The sequence below is a fragment of the Podarcis muralis genome, chromosome 5 (assembly GCF_964188315.1).
Source record: "Podarcis muralis chromosome 5, rPodMur119.hap1.1, whole genome shotgun sequence".
Lineage (NCBI taxonomy): Eukaryota > Metazoa > Chordata > Lepidosauria > Squamata > Lacertidae > Podarcis > Podarcis muralis.
In genome coordinates, this window is record NC_135659.1 from 53363932 (window position 1) to 53381974 (window position 18043).

Below are 18043 nucleotides of genomic sequence, written 5' to 3' on the forward strand. Positions count from 1 at the left end.
GTACTATACAGTCAGTGGGTGGTGAAGCAACCTAAAAACTGCTTGATCAAGAAACTCCCCAAGGTCCAAGCAAGTTGAAAAGGCTGCCAAGTTTGGCCCTTGAATCAGATGTCTCATCTGGTCAGAATGTGAAATTGTGAAAGGAGGCAGTGAAAACAGATGTTGCTCCAAAGAAACCACTAGATGGTGAGGGGGCACAGTCCTTTCACTGCCACCCAGTTTAGGACAATATGTGATTATCAATAAGGGCAGGCATGGCAAACTTTTGACCCTACAGTTTCCATCATTCCTGAACTCTGGCCATGCAGGTTGGGGCTGGACTGCAGCTCAACAACATATGGGGGCCCACAGGTTCCCTGTCCCTGCAGAATGAGTGCTTGTATCTGTGACAACTCTCCAGTTCTGTGCGTGGTATTAGTGTACAGTACTTGCTGTGTATTATTTATAGGGCATAAAAAAGAAATAAATGAGTAAAAATACTGTTAATGTACATTGGTGGCTTTTTACTCTCTCTTTCTCTCCATAACTTAAACTTGACTATCCTGAGACTGTGCCCTTTCCCCTTGCCTTTTCCCTCCTCATTGACCTCAGAAATGGCACCTCAGCTTCACTCACATTAGCTATAGGGTATTGTACACGAATCACATCCAAAAGCTTAGCCATGGAACAGTTTATTAATTTGAAATACATAATTTTCAGATCATATATGCCACAACAATGCTACCACCTGCATCTTCTTTAAAGACATCTGACAAATATAATTTTTAATAGGACACCGAGTGATAGTATTTGTTCAAATACATTGCTATTAGTTGATTAAACGAGAAACTACAGCACTTGCATAGTTTAAATGCAGAATTTTTTTTACACTGCCTTTGCCAGTCCAACTTGGTTGTTCCCCCTGTCAAATACACTGTAGTATTCTCTGAGGAACATATCTCCTAGTATCAAGTGATCATAATCTTTGCTGCCAGAGCTAAAGCCACTCTTGCAATGGTCGTCATCCTAGAAGGAAAGGAAAGGATATCCTTAAGATGTGGGTGATTCGACATCCATATCAACCAAGAAATTAATCTAGGTAAAAATGCACAAGGAAGGGTTGCCATATTTTAAACCCTAGCATAAGGTAACATTCCAACATAAAGAAGAACAAGGAAGGATTTTTCCTGGAAGAAAAGTCTCAAAAGGACATAAATGTTGTAGATGTAACACTAGGACAATAGTAATAGTGCACAATATTGTAAATTGTGTATTCAGTCTATAATAATTAGCATAATAATGAACAACCAAATTGTACAAGTCAGCAAACTATTTTAAAATTATAGGCAGTCTCCACAATTCAAAATGTTTTTTGCTCTCCTCTGTTGGAAGAAATAATTGCATGGAAATGCCATCTTATCCCCGGAATTATGCCGGCTTAAAGATGATAGAATCAGTTCCACACAAGGAATCTTTGCTAAGCCCACTTGGAAATGTTGGAGGTTTAAACTGTGAACTTCTATTGACAAAGCAAATCCTCTACTACTGAGCTATGGCCCATCCCTATGGAGTCAATGGAGATCACAAGAGACTTATTTCCCATCTCCTCCTCACTCCGCCTCTCTTGCTAGCTATAAAGGATAGGATCACTGTGTCCCTCTGCCAATAGAAGCCTTTCTTCAGGGCTACATGTGGAGCATTAGGATGCTGCTGAGAGTGAGATTTAGAAACTCTCTAGATTGTGTTGTCACTACAAAGAGGAAATGAGGGGAGAAAGAACATTATTTGCTTCAAAATTGTTCCATATCTGCAACTGTCAGACAAACACATCTGCATACAGTATATATGTTGCTCTATGTGATGGAAGTTTTAAGTCCTTCTTGGGGTCATCAAGCACCCATGTTACACAACATGTCAGAGGCAACCTTCCTGGGATGGGAATCATCTGTAGTCAGAGATACTATACTAAACTGTCATGAAACTATGTTGGTGGGAATTTGCATTGGCCTTTTTTCTGTAAGACATGCAAGTTTGGGTCCAGCTCTTCTGACCGTCTCAGCATATCTAATAGGCTTTCTGCCCCAAAACGTATTCCATTTCCCCCTGTCTTTAGTCCATGTGTTCATAAATATTTTGCACTTCTAATCTGCCCTAAACTGTTTGAACCTGCATTATTATGGCAAGTAGATAATATTCCAGTTTTATCATATACCTTATGAGTATAGGCTTGTGGAGTCAAAGGATATTGAATTCCATTGATTACAAAAACAACATCTGGCATATTGTGGAGGTTTCTGCAGTTGAAGGAATGCTGAAAGAGATAAGGAAGAGTTGAGTTTGGGCATTATTCTTATCATGAAGGAAATGAACCAGCAAACCTCAAGTTTGCTCAAGAAATGTCATGGATTTGTCCCTGAGTCAGTCTCAAGAAAGCAAACATACCGCTTTAAGTAAGAACTTAATAACCATCTAGTGTAACTCACAGGTTTGAACAGCACACTGTAGAACACTGTAGCACAGAAGCACGCCATCTAGCTGAATATTACAAATAAATCATCTCAACACTTCACATCTAACCCAATGGAGATGATCCAATCCATTTTTAAAGTCTGGTATGAGACCAAATTCCCAGCCTGCTGATGGCAGGCTGATGTACTGAATCTGTTTTGAGAGATGTTGTCTGGAGGAAATAAAGCCAATGTATTTTGCAGAAAAGACTACGGTACGAAATAACAGCAGTGCTCTTTCTCTCCCCCCCCCTCCTTTACTGGATCCCACAGCTTATTTTCTTTTCCTGCCATTTCCATTGTTGTAGCTTGGATGCTCATGCACATTTGCATGCATGTGCTGTAGGTATCATGAAGAACCATGAAGCCTGACACTGAGGTGCCAGCAACTATAGTCCAGGAGGCAGGGCGGGGCACCGACTTGGGCCCCAGATTATGGGTGCCCAATGTCACGTTACATTGCACACGCTGCAGCAGTGCCTGGTAGGCCTCCAATGCAATCTCCGGGGTCATGTCTGTGGTCTCTCAAAGCCTCCAATGTGACTTCCGGTTTCTCCTGAAAGTGCTTTGGGAGGCCCCGCAAGGCCTTGGATGTGACTTCTGGGGCCTTGTGAAGCACCCTAAATCACATCGGAGACTCCACAGTGTGGGTGCCAAACACCCACAATTTTGTGTGTGGTGCCTGCGCCCCCATGGGCCCCCATGGGCCCCCTGGAGTTGGTACCAGTGCCAGGAGGTATCCAAAGTCAAGTCTAATCCTCACCACCTTCGGTAGTGTGCCTCTGAAACCTGAGCTCCGGCTAACAATTAGAGTATGGAGTGTGGACACTAGAGTGATAAGGATGAAATGCACCCTCTATCTGTCCATGTATGGGACTTGGACGTAGAAGAGGGGTTTTCAGCAGAACTAATACCTGCTGAAAGTTCCTCCTCTGCACAACTATTAAAGGTGCAAGAGTTTTGTTGTGTTTTGCATCTGGCCACTTTTCATGTACTGTATAGTGGATTCTTTTCCACTATACAGTACATGAAACATAGGAAAGGATAGCCAGATAGCCCAAAGCACATGTTGTTGTTGTTTAGTCGTTTAGTCGTGTCCAACTCTTCGTGACCCCATGGACCAGAGCACGCCAGGCACTCCTGTCTTCTACTGCCTCCCGCAGTTTGGTCAGACTCATGTTTGTAGCTTCGAGAACACTATCCAACCATCTCGTCCTCTGTCGTCCCCTTCTCCTTGTGCCCTCAACCTTTCCCAACATCAGGGTCTTTTCCAGGGAGTCTTCTCTTCTCATGAGGTGGCCAAAGTATTGGAGCCTCAGCTTCACAATCTGTCCTTCCAGTGAGCACTCAGGGCTGATTTCCTTAAGAATGGATACGCTTGATCTTCTTGCAGTCCATGGGACTCTCAAGAGTCTCCTCCAGCAGCATAATTCAAAAGCATCAATTCTTCGGCGATCAGCCTTCTTTAAGGTCCAGCTCTCACTTCCATACATTACTACTGGGAAAACCATGGCTTTAACTATACGGACCTTTGTTGGTAAGGTGATGTCTCTGCTTTTTAAGATGTTGTCTAGGTTTGCCATTGTCTTTCTCCCAAGGAGCAGGCGTCTTTTAATTTCGTGACTGCTGTCACCATCTGCAGTGATCATAGAGCCCAAGAAAGTAAAATCTCTCACTGCCTCCATTTCTTCCCCTTCTAGTTGCCAGGAGGTGATGGGACCAGTGGCCATGATCTTCGTTTTTTTGATGTTGAGCTTCAGACCATATTTTGCACTCTCCTCTTTCACCCTCATTAAAAGGTTCTTTCATTCCTCCTCACTTTCTGCCATCAAGGCTATGTCATCTGCATATCTGAGGTTGTTGATATTTCTTCCGGCGATCTTAATTCCGGCTTGGGATTCATCCAGCCCAGCCTTTCGCATGATGAATTCTGCATATAAGTTAAATAAGCAGGGAGACAATATACAGCCTTGCCGTACTCCTTTCCCAATTTTGAACCAATCAGTTGTTCCATATCCAGTTCTAACTGTAGCTTCTTGTCCCACATAGAGATTTCTCAGGAGACAGATGAGGTGATCAGGCACTCCCATTTCTTTAAGAACTTGCCATAGTTTGCTGTGGTCGACACAGTCAAAGGCTTTTGCATAGTCAATGAAGCAGAAGTAGATGTCTTTCTGGAACTCTCTAGCTTTCTCCATAATCCAGCGCATGTTTGCAATTTGGTCTCTGGTTCCTCTGCCCCTTCAAAATCCAGCTTGCACTTCTGGGAGTTCTCGGTCCACATACTGCTTAAGCCTGCCTTGTAGAATTTTAAGCATAACCTTGCTAGCGTGTGAAATGAGTGCAATTGTGCGGTAGTTGGAGCATTCTTTGGCACTTCCCTTCTTTGGGATTGGGATGTAGACTGATCTTCTCCAATCCTCTGGCCACTGCTGAGTTTTCCAAATTTGCTGGCATATTGAGTGTAGCACCTTAACAGCATCAGCTTTTAAGATTTTAAATAGTTCAGCTGGAATATCATCACTTCCACTGGCTTTCTAAGCAGTGCTTTCTAAGGCCCATTTGACTTCACTCTCCAGGATGTCTGACTCAAGGTCAGCAACCACACTACCTGGGGTATACGAGACATCCATTTATTTCTGGTATAGTTCCTCTGTGTATTCTTGCCACCTCTTCTTGATGTCTTCTGCTTCTGTTAGGTCCTTTCCACTTTTGTCTTTTATTATGGAAATCTTTGTATGAAATGTTCCTTTCATATCTCCAATTTTCTTGAACAGATCTCTGGTTTTTCCCATTCTATTGTTTTCCTCTATTTCTTTGCATTGCTCGTTTAAGAAGGCCTTCTTGTCTCTCCTTGCTATTTTCTGGAAATCTGCATTCAATTTCCTGTATCTTTCACTATCTCCCTCGCATTTTGCTTGCCTTCTCTCCCCCACTATTTGTAAGGCCTCGTTGGACAGCCACTTTGCTTTCTTGCATTTCCTTTTCATTGGGATGGTTTTAGTTGCTGCCTCTTGTATAATGTTACGAGCTTCCATCCATTCTTCAGGCACTCTGTCCACCAAATCTAAATCCTTAAACCTGTTCCTCACTTCCACTGTGTATTCATAAGGGATTTGACTTAGATTGTATCTTACCGGCCCAGTGGTTTTTCCTACTTTCTTCAGTTTAAGCTTGAATTTTGCTATAAGAAGCTGGTGATCTGAGCCACAGTCAGCTCCAGGTCTTGTTTTTGCTGACTGTATAGAGCGTCTCCATCTTTGGCTGCAGAGAATATAATCAATCTGATTTCGATGCTACCCATCTGGTGATGTCCATGTGTAGAGTCGTCTCTTGTGTTGTTGGAAAAGCGTGTTTGTGATGACCAGCTTGTTCTCTTGACAGAACTCTATTAGCCTTTGCCCAGCTTCGTTTTGAACTCCAAGGCCAAACTTGCCAGTTGTTCCTTTTATCTCTTGACTCCCTACTTTAGCATTCTAATCCCCTATAATGAGAAGAATATCCTTCTTTGGTGTCATTTCTATTAGGTGTTGTAAGTCTTCATAGAATTGGTCAATTTCAGTTTCTTCAGCACCAGTGGTTGGTGCATAAACTTGGATTACTGTGATGTTAAAAGGTCTGCCTTGGATTTGTATCGAGATCATTCTATCATTTTTGAGATTGCATCCCAGTACAGCTTTTGCCACTCTTTTGTTGACTATGAGGGCCACTCCATTTCTTTTACGGGATTCTTGCCCACAGTAGTAGATGTGATGGTCATCCGAACTGAATTCGCCCATTCCTGTCCATTTTAGTTCACTGATGCCCAGGATGTCAATATTTATTCTTGCCATCTCATTTTTTACCACATCCAACTTACCAAGGTTCATGGTTCTTACATTCCAGGTTCCTATGCAATATTTTTCTTTACAGCATTGGACTTTCCTTTCGCTTCCAGGCATATCCGTAACTGAGCGTCCTTTCGGCTTTGGCTCAGCTGCTTTATCAGCTCTGAATCTACTTGTACTTGTCCTCCACTCTTCCTCAGTAGCATGTTGGACGCCTTCCGACCTGAGGGGCTCGTCTTCCAGCGTCATAATTTTTATATGCCTGTTGTCTTTGTCCATGGAGTTTTCCTGGCAGGGATACTGGAGTGGCTTGCCGGTTCCTGCTCCAGGTGGATCACGTTTGGTCAAAACTCTCCACTATGACCTGTCCATCTTGGGTGGCCCTGCATGGCATAGCTCATAGCTTCTCTGAGTTATTCAAGCCCCTTCGCCACGGCAAGGCAGTGATCCATGAAGGGGCCCAAAGCACATACAACTGTACAATAAACCCAGGGGACATTCTCAGGTTATGTCATATAAAAATGGCAAGGTCACACATGAAATCACCATCAGTCAGAGAGAAGCTTCCATGGATCATACTCTCATTGCATCAGGATCTAGCAATGGGGAACAATCTTCCAAGAGCCAATAAGCCCATTAAAAAAAGGCCATCACTTCATTTAATTGTGTGGATTTTGTATCAGGCTCACTGGAAGTGTTTATTTCATGGGATGTCACCCTCCCAGATTGTTTTCTTTCCCTGCCATTTCCATGGTCATAGTTTGTATGCTCATGTACATTTGCATGCATGTGCAGTATCATGAAGAACTATGAAGCCTGGCACCGAGGTTTCAGCAGTTGCAGTCCAGGCGATATCCTAGGTCAAGCCTAATCCTCACTACCTTTGGTTATGTGCCTCTGAAACTTGAGCTCTGGCTAACAATTAGAGTATGGAGTATGGACACTGGAGTGAAAAGGATGGTACTGGGCCTCTTTCAGCTACAGTATGAAGACAACTAGCAAAAGTCAATCTTACTGTTGTAACTCCAATGGCTTGTTGAATTTGGCTAATTTCAGATGCTGGGCCGAGCAAGAAGGACGTCCCCGTGTCAAGAAGTGCTTCACAGCCATCTCTGCAGGCGATTGCCTGACCATACACTAGAATGCTGAGAAATTGGACATCATTAGATTCTTTAGATTCTGACATGAAACATAAAAATCCCACATTGTATAGAGCAGCTCTCCAGGATTTCAGAGAGGGAGTTCTCATAGCACAGCCTGGAAATATCAGCTATGCAACCTAGGTGGAATAAAAAATGCTATTTTTTTAAAAAAAAGTTTTTAAAAATACATTGAATTTTCCGTAAGGCTCACCATCAACATCTAGCGTCACATTGTATATTTCACTTAAAACATTTTCTTTGCAGCTGTATAGCTATGTATAGAGTGCCTGGAGGCGGTTGGAGGTTGGATGGCGGCTAACAGATTGAGGTTGAATCCTGACAAGACAGAAGTACTGTTTTTGGGGGACAGGAGGCGGGCAGGTGTGGAGGATTCCCTGGTCCTGAATGGGGTAACTGTGCCCCTGAAGGACCAGGTGCGCAGCCTGGGAGTCATTTTGGACTCACAGCTGTCCATGGAGGCACAGGTCAAATCTGTGTCCAGGGCAGCTGTTTACCAGCTCCATCTGGCTCCATCTGGTACGCAGGCTGAGACCCTATCTGCCTGCGGACTGCCTCGCCAGAGTGGTGCATGCTCTGGTTATCTCCCACTTGGATTACTGCAATGCACTCTACGTGGGGCTACCTTTGAAGGTGACCCGGAAACTACAACTAATCCAGAACGCGGCAGCTAGACTGGTGACTGGGAGCAGCCGCAGAGACCACATAACACCGGTCTTGAAAAACCTACATTGGCTCCCAGTACGTTTCCGAGCACAATTCAAAGTGTTGGTGCTGACCTTTAAAGCCCTAAACGGCCTAGGTCCAGTATACCTGAAGGAGCGTCTCCACCCCCATCGTTCTGCCCGGACGCTGAGGTCCAGCACTGAGGGCCTTCTGGCGGTTCCCTCACTGCGAGAAGCCAAGTTACAGGGAACCAGGCAAAGGGTCTTCTCGGTAGTGGCGCCTTCCCTGTGGAACACCCTCGCACCAGATGTCAAAGAGAACAACATCTACCAGGCTTTTAGAAGACATCTGAAGGCAGCCCTGTTTCGGGAAGCTTTTAATGTTTGATGTATTATAGTATTTTAATATTCTTTTGGAAGCCGCCCAGAGTGGCTGGGGAAGCCCAGCCAGATGGGCGGGATATAAATAAATTATTATTATTATTATTATTATTATTATTATTATTATTATGTCCCTGGAGGCTTCTGCTTGCAAAGCAAATGATCTTCAGCTGAGGTAGGGCCCTTCCCCAAACATGGGTTGGTTTTTTTAAATGGAGAGTGGGATGTGGTAAGTACTTTTAGGAAGCTGCATTGGAAATAGTACAAGGCATAAAACAAAACTCATGAACTACAGATTGTAAAGTGCTCAGAGCACTTTTTAAATGCAATTTATAAGAACGGTCCTATATAAGTCATTCTAACAAAGGACAACTAGAAAACACAGAGTAAGTCGCACATTCGCAATTGCATTTTATTGCCCTCCATCTCTTCCTGTTTAGCTAACTAGTAGCCATTAAAATTATTCAGAAAAACTTTTCAGTTTTATTGTACCCAGTCAATATGGTAAGATTAACAATAATGTTGCTAATACTACTAATAAGAATAATTCCTGCTTACCTGTCCACTTCAATCTTAAATTTCCTATATGTGGCAGGAATCCAGTTAATAGGACCAGTGAAATAAGATTGATCAATTCCACCAAAAATGATCATGCTCCCATCTGTTTTTCTGAAACATAGATATAGATATGATGTTGTGAAGTCATTCATTTAGAATAAGCTGGACTGCATATTTAAAAAGTGTATGTATCATGTTCTTGTACCTCTGTCCAAAGAGAGAGAGAGAAAGGAACTTTTGCAGTGCACCAGTATCGACTGGTGAACACTGGACAATGAAGGCTTTAAGATTTTGAAAGGTGAATGCTGTTAATGTTCTATATATCACCATGCTTCCTATTCAACTCTGTATTTCTTGTTCTATATATCACCATGCTTCCTATTCAGCTCTGTATATCACACACTGACTTCCCCCTTCATAATCTTCATAAGTTTTGTTCTTCGAATTGATTTTCATTGTGATTTTAAGCAAGCCAGTTTGGGGCAGTGGAGGCCATTCTGCGGAAATGGCTTCTACTCCACCAACCTCAGTCTACTTCCAGCCTGCCTGCCTGCCTGCCTGCACCCAGTCCAGGGAGTGTCACTGTCTGTCAGATTCTCCCTCCTTAGTCAGTCTAATTGCTACCATTATATCCTCAGCTGGGTGGAGAATGCGGACAAAATCACCTGGCTTCATTTGTGGCTGGCTCTGCTTCCATCTACTGCTTTCCTTCCTGCCTTCTGCCCTACAAAGGCTTGCTACCTCCCTTTCAAAAAGCCATTAAGGTTGCAGTGCCAGGCACTGTAGCACTGACTTCTGAGCTGACATGTACAGGATGGGCTGTATATTAGCCACCCGATGGGAGGGAGCAATTTATACCCTTCAGTTCTTGATCTACCCCCAAAATAGTCAGGTGAAATGGTCTTTGTGATACTATCCTCCAGTTATTCTGCATGGGGTAGGATAGTGAATTGGAGCAAAAACTCCAAATCTCTAAAGTGTTTTTTTGGGGGAGGTTTCAAGTTGGTACAATATTAAATGAAAATGAAAAGGATGAAATACAATATTTTTTTAATTCCGTATTTCCATGCATTAAATAATATTAAAAGAAGCAGGGGGGTTGAGCTCTTCACTCTCTGCCTCAAGTCTGTCCACCTCCCTCTCTTCCCACATTAACACTTAGCTCACCTGAACTTGGCCCCTGCTCTGCTCTGCTCTCAAGGCACAACAAGCAAGATGGTGCAGTCGACTGCTGGGTACTAGAAAACTGGAGGGATCTTTTCTTCTTCTTCATCAAGTAGCCTTGACTACAATAGCTTATTCATCCCTGGAGAAGCTTAGCATTCTGACCAATTTTGGGATGGAGGTTCCAGTCCCCTCTACCCATCAACCTCTGTGCAAACAAAGCACAGTGGCAGACAGCCTGTTCTACAAGATTCAGCAGGCAAAGCATTAGCCAACCTGTAAAGTAATCTCGGGTGCAGTTTCCTTCCATGAGTCCTCCATCAACATGCAACAAATCTTCTTAGCAGTAAAGCAAAATAGTGTTTACCCGCTGAGATAAACAGAAAATTCGTCTTTCTCAAGCAAGCCTTTCTTCATCAGGTTCTCAAAGAATGAACTTTTTTTCCAAGGGTTTAAGCCGAGGATCCCATCATATTTAGTTCTGGAAAACGGGTCTTCTGACTCACTGGTACTCAAGCCGAATTCCATATCGGAAATGGTAAGATCAGATATCTAGGAGAAAAACACAGTCTTCCCTTACTTCTGTATCACGTTGTAAAGTACAGAGCAGGCTTCTATGAGCATTGCGTTCAGGCTACAATCCTGTGCATGTTAACATGAAAGGAAACCTCATTTGACCTTTCAGACAATAATATTCAAACTTGTATAGAGGCAGGTAAGAAAATATTGGGGGTGGCAGGTAAGTCCCATCCTGCATAATTGATCACAAGACACAGTCCATGCACACCATTTGAATGGCAAAGCCCATTAACTTTGAGGGGCGGCCCCCGTCATATAATATTTGGGGGATGAAGGGACCATGGCCCATAAGAATTGGCTCCTATGGATAGTGGGCAAGAGCAAATTAGGTCCTAGTTTTAAACCTGTTTATTCAGAGGTAGGTCTCATCAATTTCATTGATATTTACTTCAGGATTGCATAACCTTAGTACTGCAGCTTTAATTGTACTACTTTGACTGTAACAACGACAATTTAAAATAAACTTATTGGTTACCACATATTGTGTTCTGAATTCCTTGAGGAGCAGCCATCAATGTATATATACTGTGCATAAATATCTCCACAGAATATAAAGGGCTGATTCAGTTTTTACTGCTTTAAATTTTCCAGGATTCAAAAACATTGAGAAGTATCGTCCTTGGAAATGCACAGAAGAGTCAATATTTTTATAAGCTTGTATTCTCAACTTGTCCTGTATCTATAAAATACTATTCGTTTACCTTGACTGTATCAAGTCCAAAGATCCCTTCCATGCTTCCTTTCCCATACTTAATGGAGAATGGCTGTCCTGTTCCTTGGAAGGTAGAAGACTTACGTGGGTCAAATCTATGGTGTGTTTCTAAAGGTAAAAAGGAAACAGAAATTAATTAATACAAAAACAGCTTTTAATCAGTGATGAATAGCAGAAACAAACTGAAGGTATAAATTTTCTGAAGAAAATAATTGTAATAAAAGGACATTGGAAAACACTAGGGAAACATTTGGATAACAGGAGCTGGGATGTATTACTTTTTTTACTAATCTCACCAAACACAATTTTTTTTTACTAATCTCGCCGAATAATTGATGCTTTTGAATTATGGTGCTGGAGGAGACTCTTGAGAGTCCCATGGGCTGCAAGAAGATCAAACGCATCCATTCTTAAGGAAATCAGCCCTGAGTGCTCACTGGAAGGACAGATCCTGAAGCTGAGGCTCCAATACTTTGGCCACCTCATGAGAAGAGAAGACTCCCTGGAAAATATCCTGATGCTGGGAAAGATGGAGAAGGGGACGACAGAGGACGAGATGGTTGGACAGTGTTCTCAAAGCTACCAGCATGAGTTTGACCAAACTGCGGGAGGCAGTGGAAGACAGGAGTGCCTGGTGTGCTCTGGTCCATGGGGTCACAAAGAGTCGGACACGACTAAATGACTAAACAACAAAAGAGTGTCCCCGGGACAGGTGAGGCTGCTGATCCCTTATTTTCAAATCTGAAAGTTGACAGCTATGTACAAGGTGGGGACTCAGATTGAGCACCTTGTAGCTGAGAATGGCAGGCTCATGCTGCTCTCTCTGTATTAATTGTAAACTACTGTAAATCTTCCAAGAAACTCATTACTTCTTTTTGGAGCTTGTTTGCCTGCCTGAGATCATTACACCCGATCACTGAAAACTAAGATCTCTCTCTCCAGCAGTGGAGTGCCCTATTTTGCCATTTGAAGCATAATGGGATGTGCCCCCACTCTACTACCCTGCCCCCCCTCCACTGCCCCCCTTACTTGGGCTGTGTGGGGACACTGATGACACATCAGGTAAATGGGTATAGGATTGCAAGCCCACATCAGGTAAATGGGTATAGGATTGCAAATTCAACATATATTTATTTAGACGTTGGCATCACTGAATTCAATCAACCCTACTCATATGTAAATAGAATTATGACCTGAGTCTGCAATGCTGGATTGTGAAATAATGAATCCATTCCTTTACACAACTTCATAGGCCCTCCCAGGTCATTTTTAATATCAGAGTGACATGCTTGAAGACTTTTTTTATAGTCAGTTACTTACGGCATGCTTGACTACTGCAATAGAGAGAGGGTACCCAGAGAGTGGATGATCCAGTATCAAACACAACAGTGAACTTCTGTGGTGGGGTTCCAATGTAGATTATTCCATAGTATTCAGTCTGTTTTATTCATAAAACAAACACAATTTGCAAAACTTTCCTTCTTTTTAGGCTTTTGAACATTTTACTTCCTCACAGATATGCAAGGCAATCACTGTAAATCTAAGTGCTACATTTTAAAAAAAATAGTTAGAAAGCAGAAATTTATTTCCTGTCAATAGTGGGATAATGTGAAAAGGGAATTGTTCAAATAAACAAATAATAAATGACATAATGTAAAAGCAGTATGTGCTTTAACATAACTCACGAACAGGAGAAATATAGCAGAAGAAATGACATTTTCCCCACTTCAAATAACTTCTGTGCATAACAAATAAGTGCTATTGTAAAAACCTGCAGTTTCTAAAAATATATATAATATCAGATTTTTTAAAAAGAATAGATTGAGATAATTTGGGATATGCAGGGAAAGATGAAAACAATTTTAAGGAACTACAGAAAAAGGGGGAGGGAAGTCAAGATTCAAAGTGCCAGAATTACTGTTGATTGATTTGTGAAATGTTTTCCTTTTTGTTATAATTGAAAATTATAAATATTTTTTTAAAAAACAAGTAAGTACCATTTATTGCCATAGAAGAACTCTCACAATGTTCACCACAAAAAGCAAGCTAAAGTACTATTTTTCTGGCCTACACAACACCCTGGCTTCCTCATTTTCCCGCTCTGCCCTTTAATAAGATGGCTAGATGCAAAAAAGAACACGGTTCTCACACCTTGAATAGTTGTAATAAAGGGGCACTCAGCATCTGTGAACTTGAATGAAAAGCCACAGCCTGCTGAAATTCCCTCTTCTACACAACTATTAAAGGTGCAAGAACCCTCTTCTCTACTGTATCTGGCTATCCTAGGTATCGATAGCATTTCAATGTAATTAACTTTGACTGGATCACAACTCCTCTATGGGTCACAATCCAGCAAAAGTTAGTTGCAACTTCTTAAGTTGAAAACAACAGGGCTTTGTGATAGTCATAACTAAGTCCATTGTGTGATTGAGTTGTGGCTGTGTTTTGCTGAATTGCATCTAACATATTATGTCGATAACCTCTGGGTGTCAGGAGAAATATGAAGAAGTATCTCAACTGAGCATCATGAAAACTTTGAGGAAATGTTGTTCAGCAGCCCAGCAAATTGATAAGAGCAAAGCATCAACTCACCTCAAAAGAGTTCAGAAGTGGTTCTTCAGCCACCTGGGCAGCATTAGAAATATCTGAGTTGTATTTTATACCAATGTCATAACGGTATTTCTGAAGAAGATTTTCCAGCAGATTTTTCTCCTTGAGAGTGTCTCTTACTTTCGTCCCTCTCTGCAAGGGAATCCTGGAACATAAGAAACAAAATTACTAGGTTTGGATTTTCTGTCTCCCTAAAATTTGCTTATTTTGCAACTAATCTTTCCACTCCATAACTCCAAACATAATAATAGGCTTAATATCACCATCCCATCATAGCCATAGCTAGGTAATCTTGCGCTCCTGGCAGAACTGTCCAGATTGTGCCCCTTAGCCACTGACAAATTAGCTCTTCTTTCCACCTCTCCTCCATCCCCCCTTCAATTCACCCTCTATTTAAAACCTTTTCTAATGAGGCAATAATCAATATTTTTATAGACATATTTATGGACATATTTTATCCAATTTTGTGCCCCCCCCCCCAGCCTGCATCCCTGGTAGGGGCCCACCTTGCCACCCCCTAATTACAGCCCTGCACACCTTCCAAACTCTCTTAACTACTAGATCTAAGCTATTCCAAAAATTTGGTACTTAGGAAATTGAAGTGAAAGTCCGCATCCACTCAATGCAATCAAAGTCTTTTTTTAGCATCAAGAAATAGTAACATAGCCTATAATCTTGCACACATTCATTCATGCATCTTTTCCATAGAATGGGTGGGATTTGAACAGCTTTTATGCAGGGGAAAGAAGCCTGTGGATCTCCAGAGGTTGTTGAGCTCCATGTCCCATCAGCCCCAACCAGCACGACAAATAGTCAGGGATGGTGGGGGTTCAAGTCCAGCAACATATGGAGTGTTAGGATCCTAGTTCCTGCTGTAATGCATGACAGGGATGATAATCTCCTTCATCTCTCAATTAATTTAAGGAAGATAGCTGAAAAGAAAAAAAAAACAACTGTAGGTGTGTAGGGTGTTTAATATTTGACTGACATAAAATGAATTCTTTGCAGCCCATTTTTTAAGACTCCTTTTGTTTCAATTAGTGTCAGCAGCACTTCAAAGTGTGCTATTGGGCCCTCAATTGCTGAACAGTTTGACAATTCCACTTTCTCTTGTCACTTCGGACATGCTGTGGTGAGCTTCAGGTGCTGAGAATCATCCTGTTACTGCGCTACTGAGGGCAAGGAGACCTACTGGGCTAAAAAAAGCACACACACAAATGCCCCAAAATATTGTTCCATCTCAAATTAGACGTTAGCCATGCTTTTTTCAGTGAGTCTATGTGCTTCTACCCTTGTAACTGCAGCCAGAGGACCATTTTGCATTTATTAATCTCCTCTCAGTTGTGTGTATATGATATATATATATATATATATATATATATATATATATATATATATGAAAAATTATATAGGATTTGAAGTTATAATTCACACTCTCTCTCCTCTTCATTAGTTAATCAGAAAGTGTAGCTGTCAGATGAGTAAATATCAGCAACAAAACAATAACTTACTTAACGAGACATTCGGCGAGAGCAACAATGGTGAAGAGAACTGCAAGGTACTTCATCCTGCTTGTCCAGTGGGGGCTGCTCTAGTTTTTCTGGTGCTTGTTAGGGGGAAACTCTGTTATTTTATAGCTGCTTGAGAAGTGCCCACCATCATCTAAAGATCATATTTCATCACAGAATGTCCAGCCCATATGAGAAGTAATCAGTCACCTTGCTTTGTAAACACAATGAAATCATACCTAAGAGGAAGTCATGTATTCAGCATTTAATAGGGTAAATATCTCACTCGCTGGATTGTCACCTTGTCGGGGGCGAGTGGGCTTGCACCTTCCTATCACCCTTGTGAGCAAAGCCATCAGGAGTCTCGTACTCCCAGCAGAGTCACCCAAGACGGTAAGGTCAAAGGGGAGGATCTAGACAAAGAATGATCCAAGAAGTCCTCAGAAGCTGAAGAGGTGGAAAATAACAAGGTATGTTACAATGGCTGTGAAGGTGGATGAAGGCTGCAGCAGATAAGAATCTACCACTCGTTGTGCCATCGAAATAGAGCCTTACTGTGAAGACTGAGTGTTGGTCAGCGTGCACTGATCTACATACATAAAACAAATTCACGCGCAGGCTTCTTCCAAAACCCCATCCCAAACCCAAACCCCCAAAGTCCCATGGCCATCAGCAAATGGTAACGGGGGAAGGACCGTGAAATCTGGAATATATATATCAGAATATGCACTGCTTGCAAATGAAGCACTGTGACACTCCAGAAATTTTTCATATGCAAACATAATTAAAATCATGACCACATGTGACCACCACAATAGCACATGAGCACAAATCATAATGAATGGGAAAAAAGAAGAGAAAAGGATGCCAGGAAGGACCTGAAATTGCACAAAAAGAAATGAATCAATCTTATTTTGGGAGTTGTCATTTCCTTAAGGGTAATATACCAGCCATTTAGGAACAGAGAAAGCTACCTTATACAGATCCAACTGTTAGTCCACCTACATTATATCAGCCAATGTTCTCATGCCCTTGATGGGTATATCTACCGGCATTGTATGTCCAAAGAGCAAATTTACCACTCTTATCTGAGGTCCTCAACACATATATTTGAGCACAATCACTTTGATGTCTTATTAATAACAAATGTACATATTTAACACTGCTATTGGACTAAGCATTCTAATGGAAATTTGATAAGGTGCTCAAAATGGAATGAGATAAGGTTCTCAATAACTTTGCAGGTGTGTGTTAGGTTAAGTCTGAACTCTTAAGTCTAGTCAAAGGCGACTAGGGGGTTGCAGCGCTCATCTCGTTTTTCAGGCTGAGGGAGACAGAGTTTGTCTGGAGACAGCTTTCCGGATCATGTGGCCAGCATGACTAAACCTCTTCTGGCGTGACAGAACACTGTTTACCTTTCCACCTCAGTAGTACCTATTTATCTGCTTGTACTGGTATGATTTTGAACTGCTAGGTTGGCAGAATCTGGAACAGAGCAACGAGAGCTCACCCCGTCATGTGAATTTGAACTGTCAACCTTCTGATCAGCAAGCCCAAGAGGCTCAGTGGTTTAGGGTATATCTGAACCAATTTTTTCCCATGGATTTGCACCTAATCTGAATGTCCTGTGATGATCTTCTGAACAACATCCTGAATTCTGCTCTACTTTCAAGGTGTTAAAGTCCAAACCTGATGGGTAAATGTCTTTCAAGTGTGTGCTATTCAATTGTCTCAAACACAACAAGGGTTAAGAAGACTTCTGAAAAATTTTAGTCAACTGGCAGTGCAAGAAAAACTAAAAATTCTGAAAGGACAAAAGTCACTCTGCACCTCTGAGAAAGTGGCTTGTTTTGTCTTTAGAGCAGCAATTTTAAGGAGAAAAATTTCTTCAGGAGAACAAACTCTTATCTGACAGAATGCATGGTTTTAAAAATTATTTTAACTGTATAAAGTATTTTATTCTGTTTATGTAGTTTGTTTTTTGTAATGTCACTTTGTAATGTCACTTTCTACATATCTCTATTTGGAGAACTGTCCATTTATTCCTACTCTTGCCTTCCTGCTTCCCAGCTAATTCCTGATGCAGAAGAGGACCCCTCCTCTTAGCCTATGACTGCCAAGCTTAATCAGGAGTCACTTTGTCAGAAGGTTTTTGAATGTATGCTTTTTTGACCAGATCATCTCTATCTAGGGTTTGTGAGACAACTCTTTCCCTTGGAGGAGCCTTGCTTGGTTCATAAGAGCCAGATCCTTGGGGCTGAGGTCCCCCCCCCCCCGATAAAATATTTAGTGGACCTGTGGACCCCAAAGTTGATGGTCATTGCCATTCAATTGGTGTTCGTGTACAGCATCTTATGATTGATTATGTGGCATGAGGCTTACCTGCCTCCCCC

General features: G+C 41.9%; 1 protein-coding gene across 1 annotated transcript; it reads right to left on the reverse strand.

The window, feature by feature from the left end:
• Window positions 1-864: 864 nt before the first annotated feature.
• LOC144327808 (embryonic pepsinogen-like) lies at window positions 865-15709 on the reverse strand. Its single transcript, XM_077928835.1, has 9 exons — window positions 15654-15709; window positions 14125-14287; window positions 12853-12970; window positions 11522-11640; window positions 10609-10793; window positions 9078-9188; window positions 7329-7458; window positions 2192-2290; window positions 865-1005 (listed from the first exon to the last, which is right to left on the reverse strand). The coding sequence occupies exons 1-9, from the start codon at window positions 15707-15709 to the stop codon at window positions 865-867; spliced, it is 1122 nt and encodes a 373-aa protein (XP_077784961.1).
• Between the last annotated feature and the right edge of the window lie 2334 nt (window positions 15710-18043).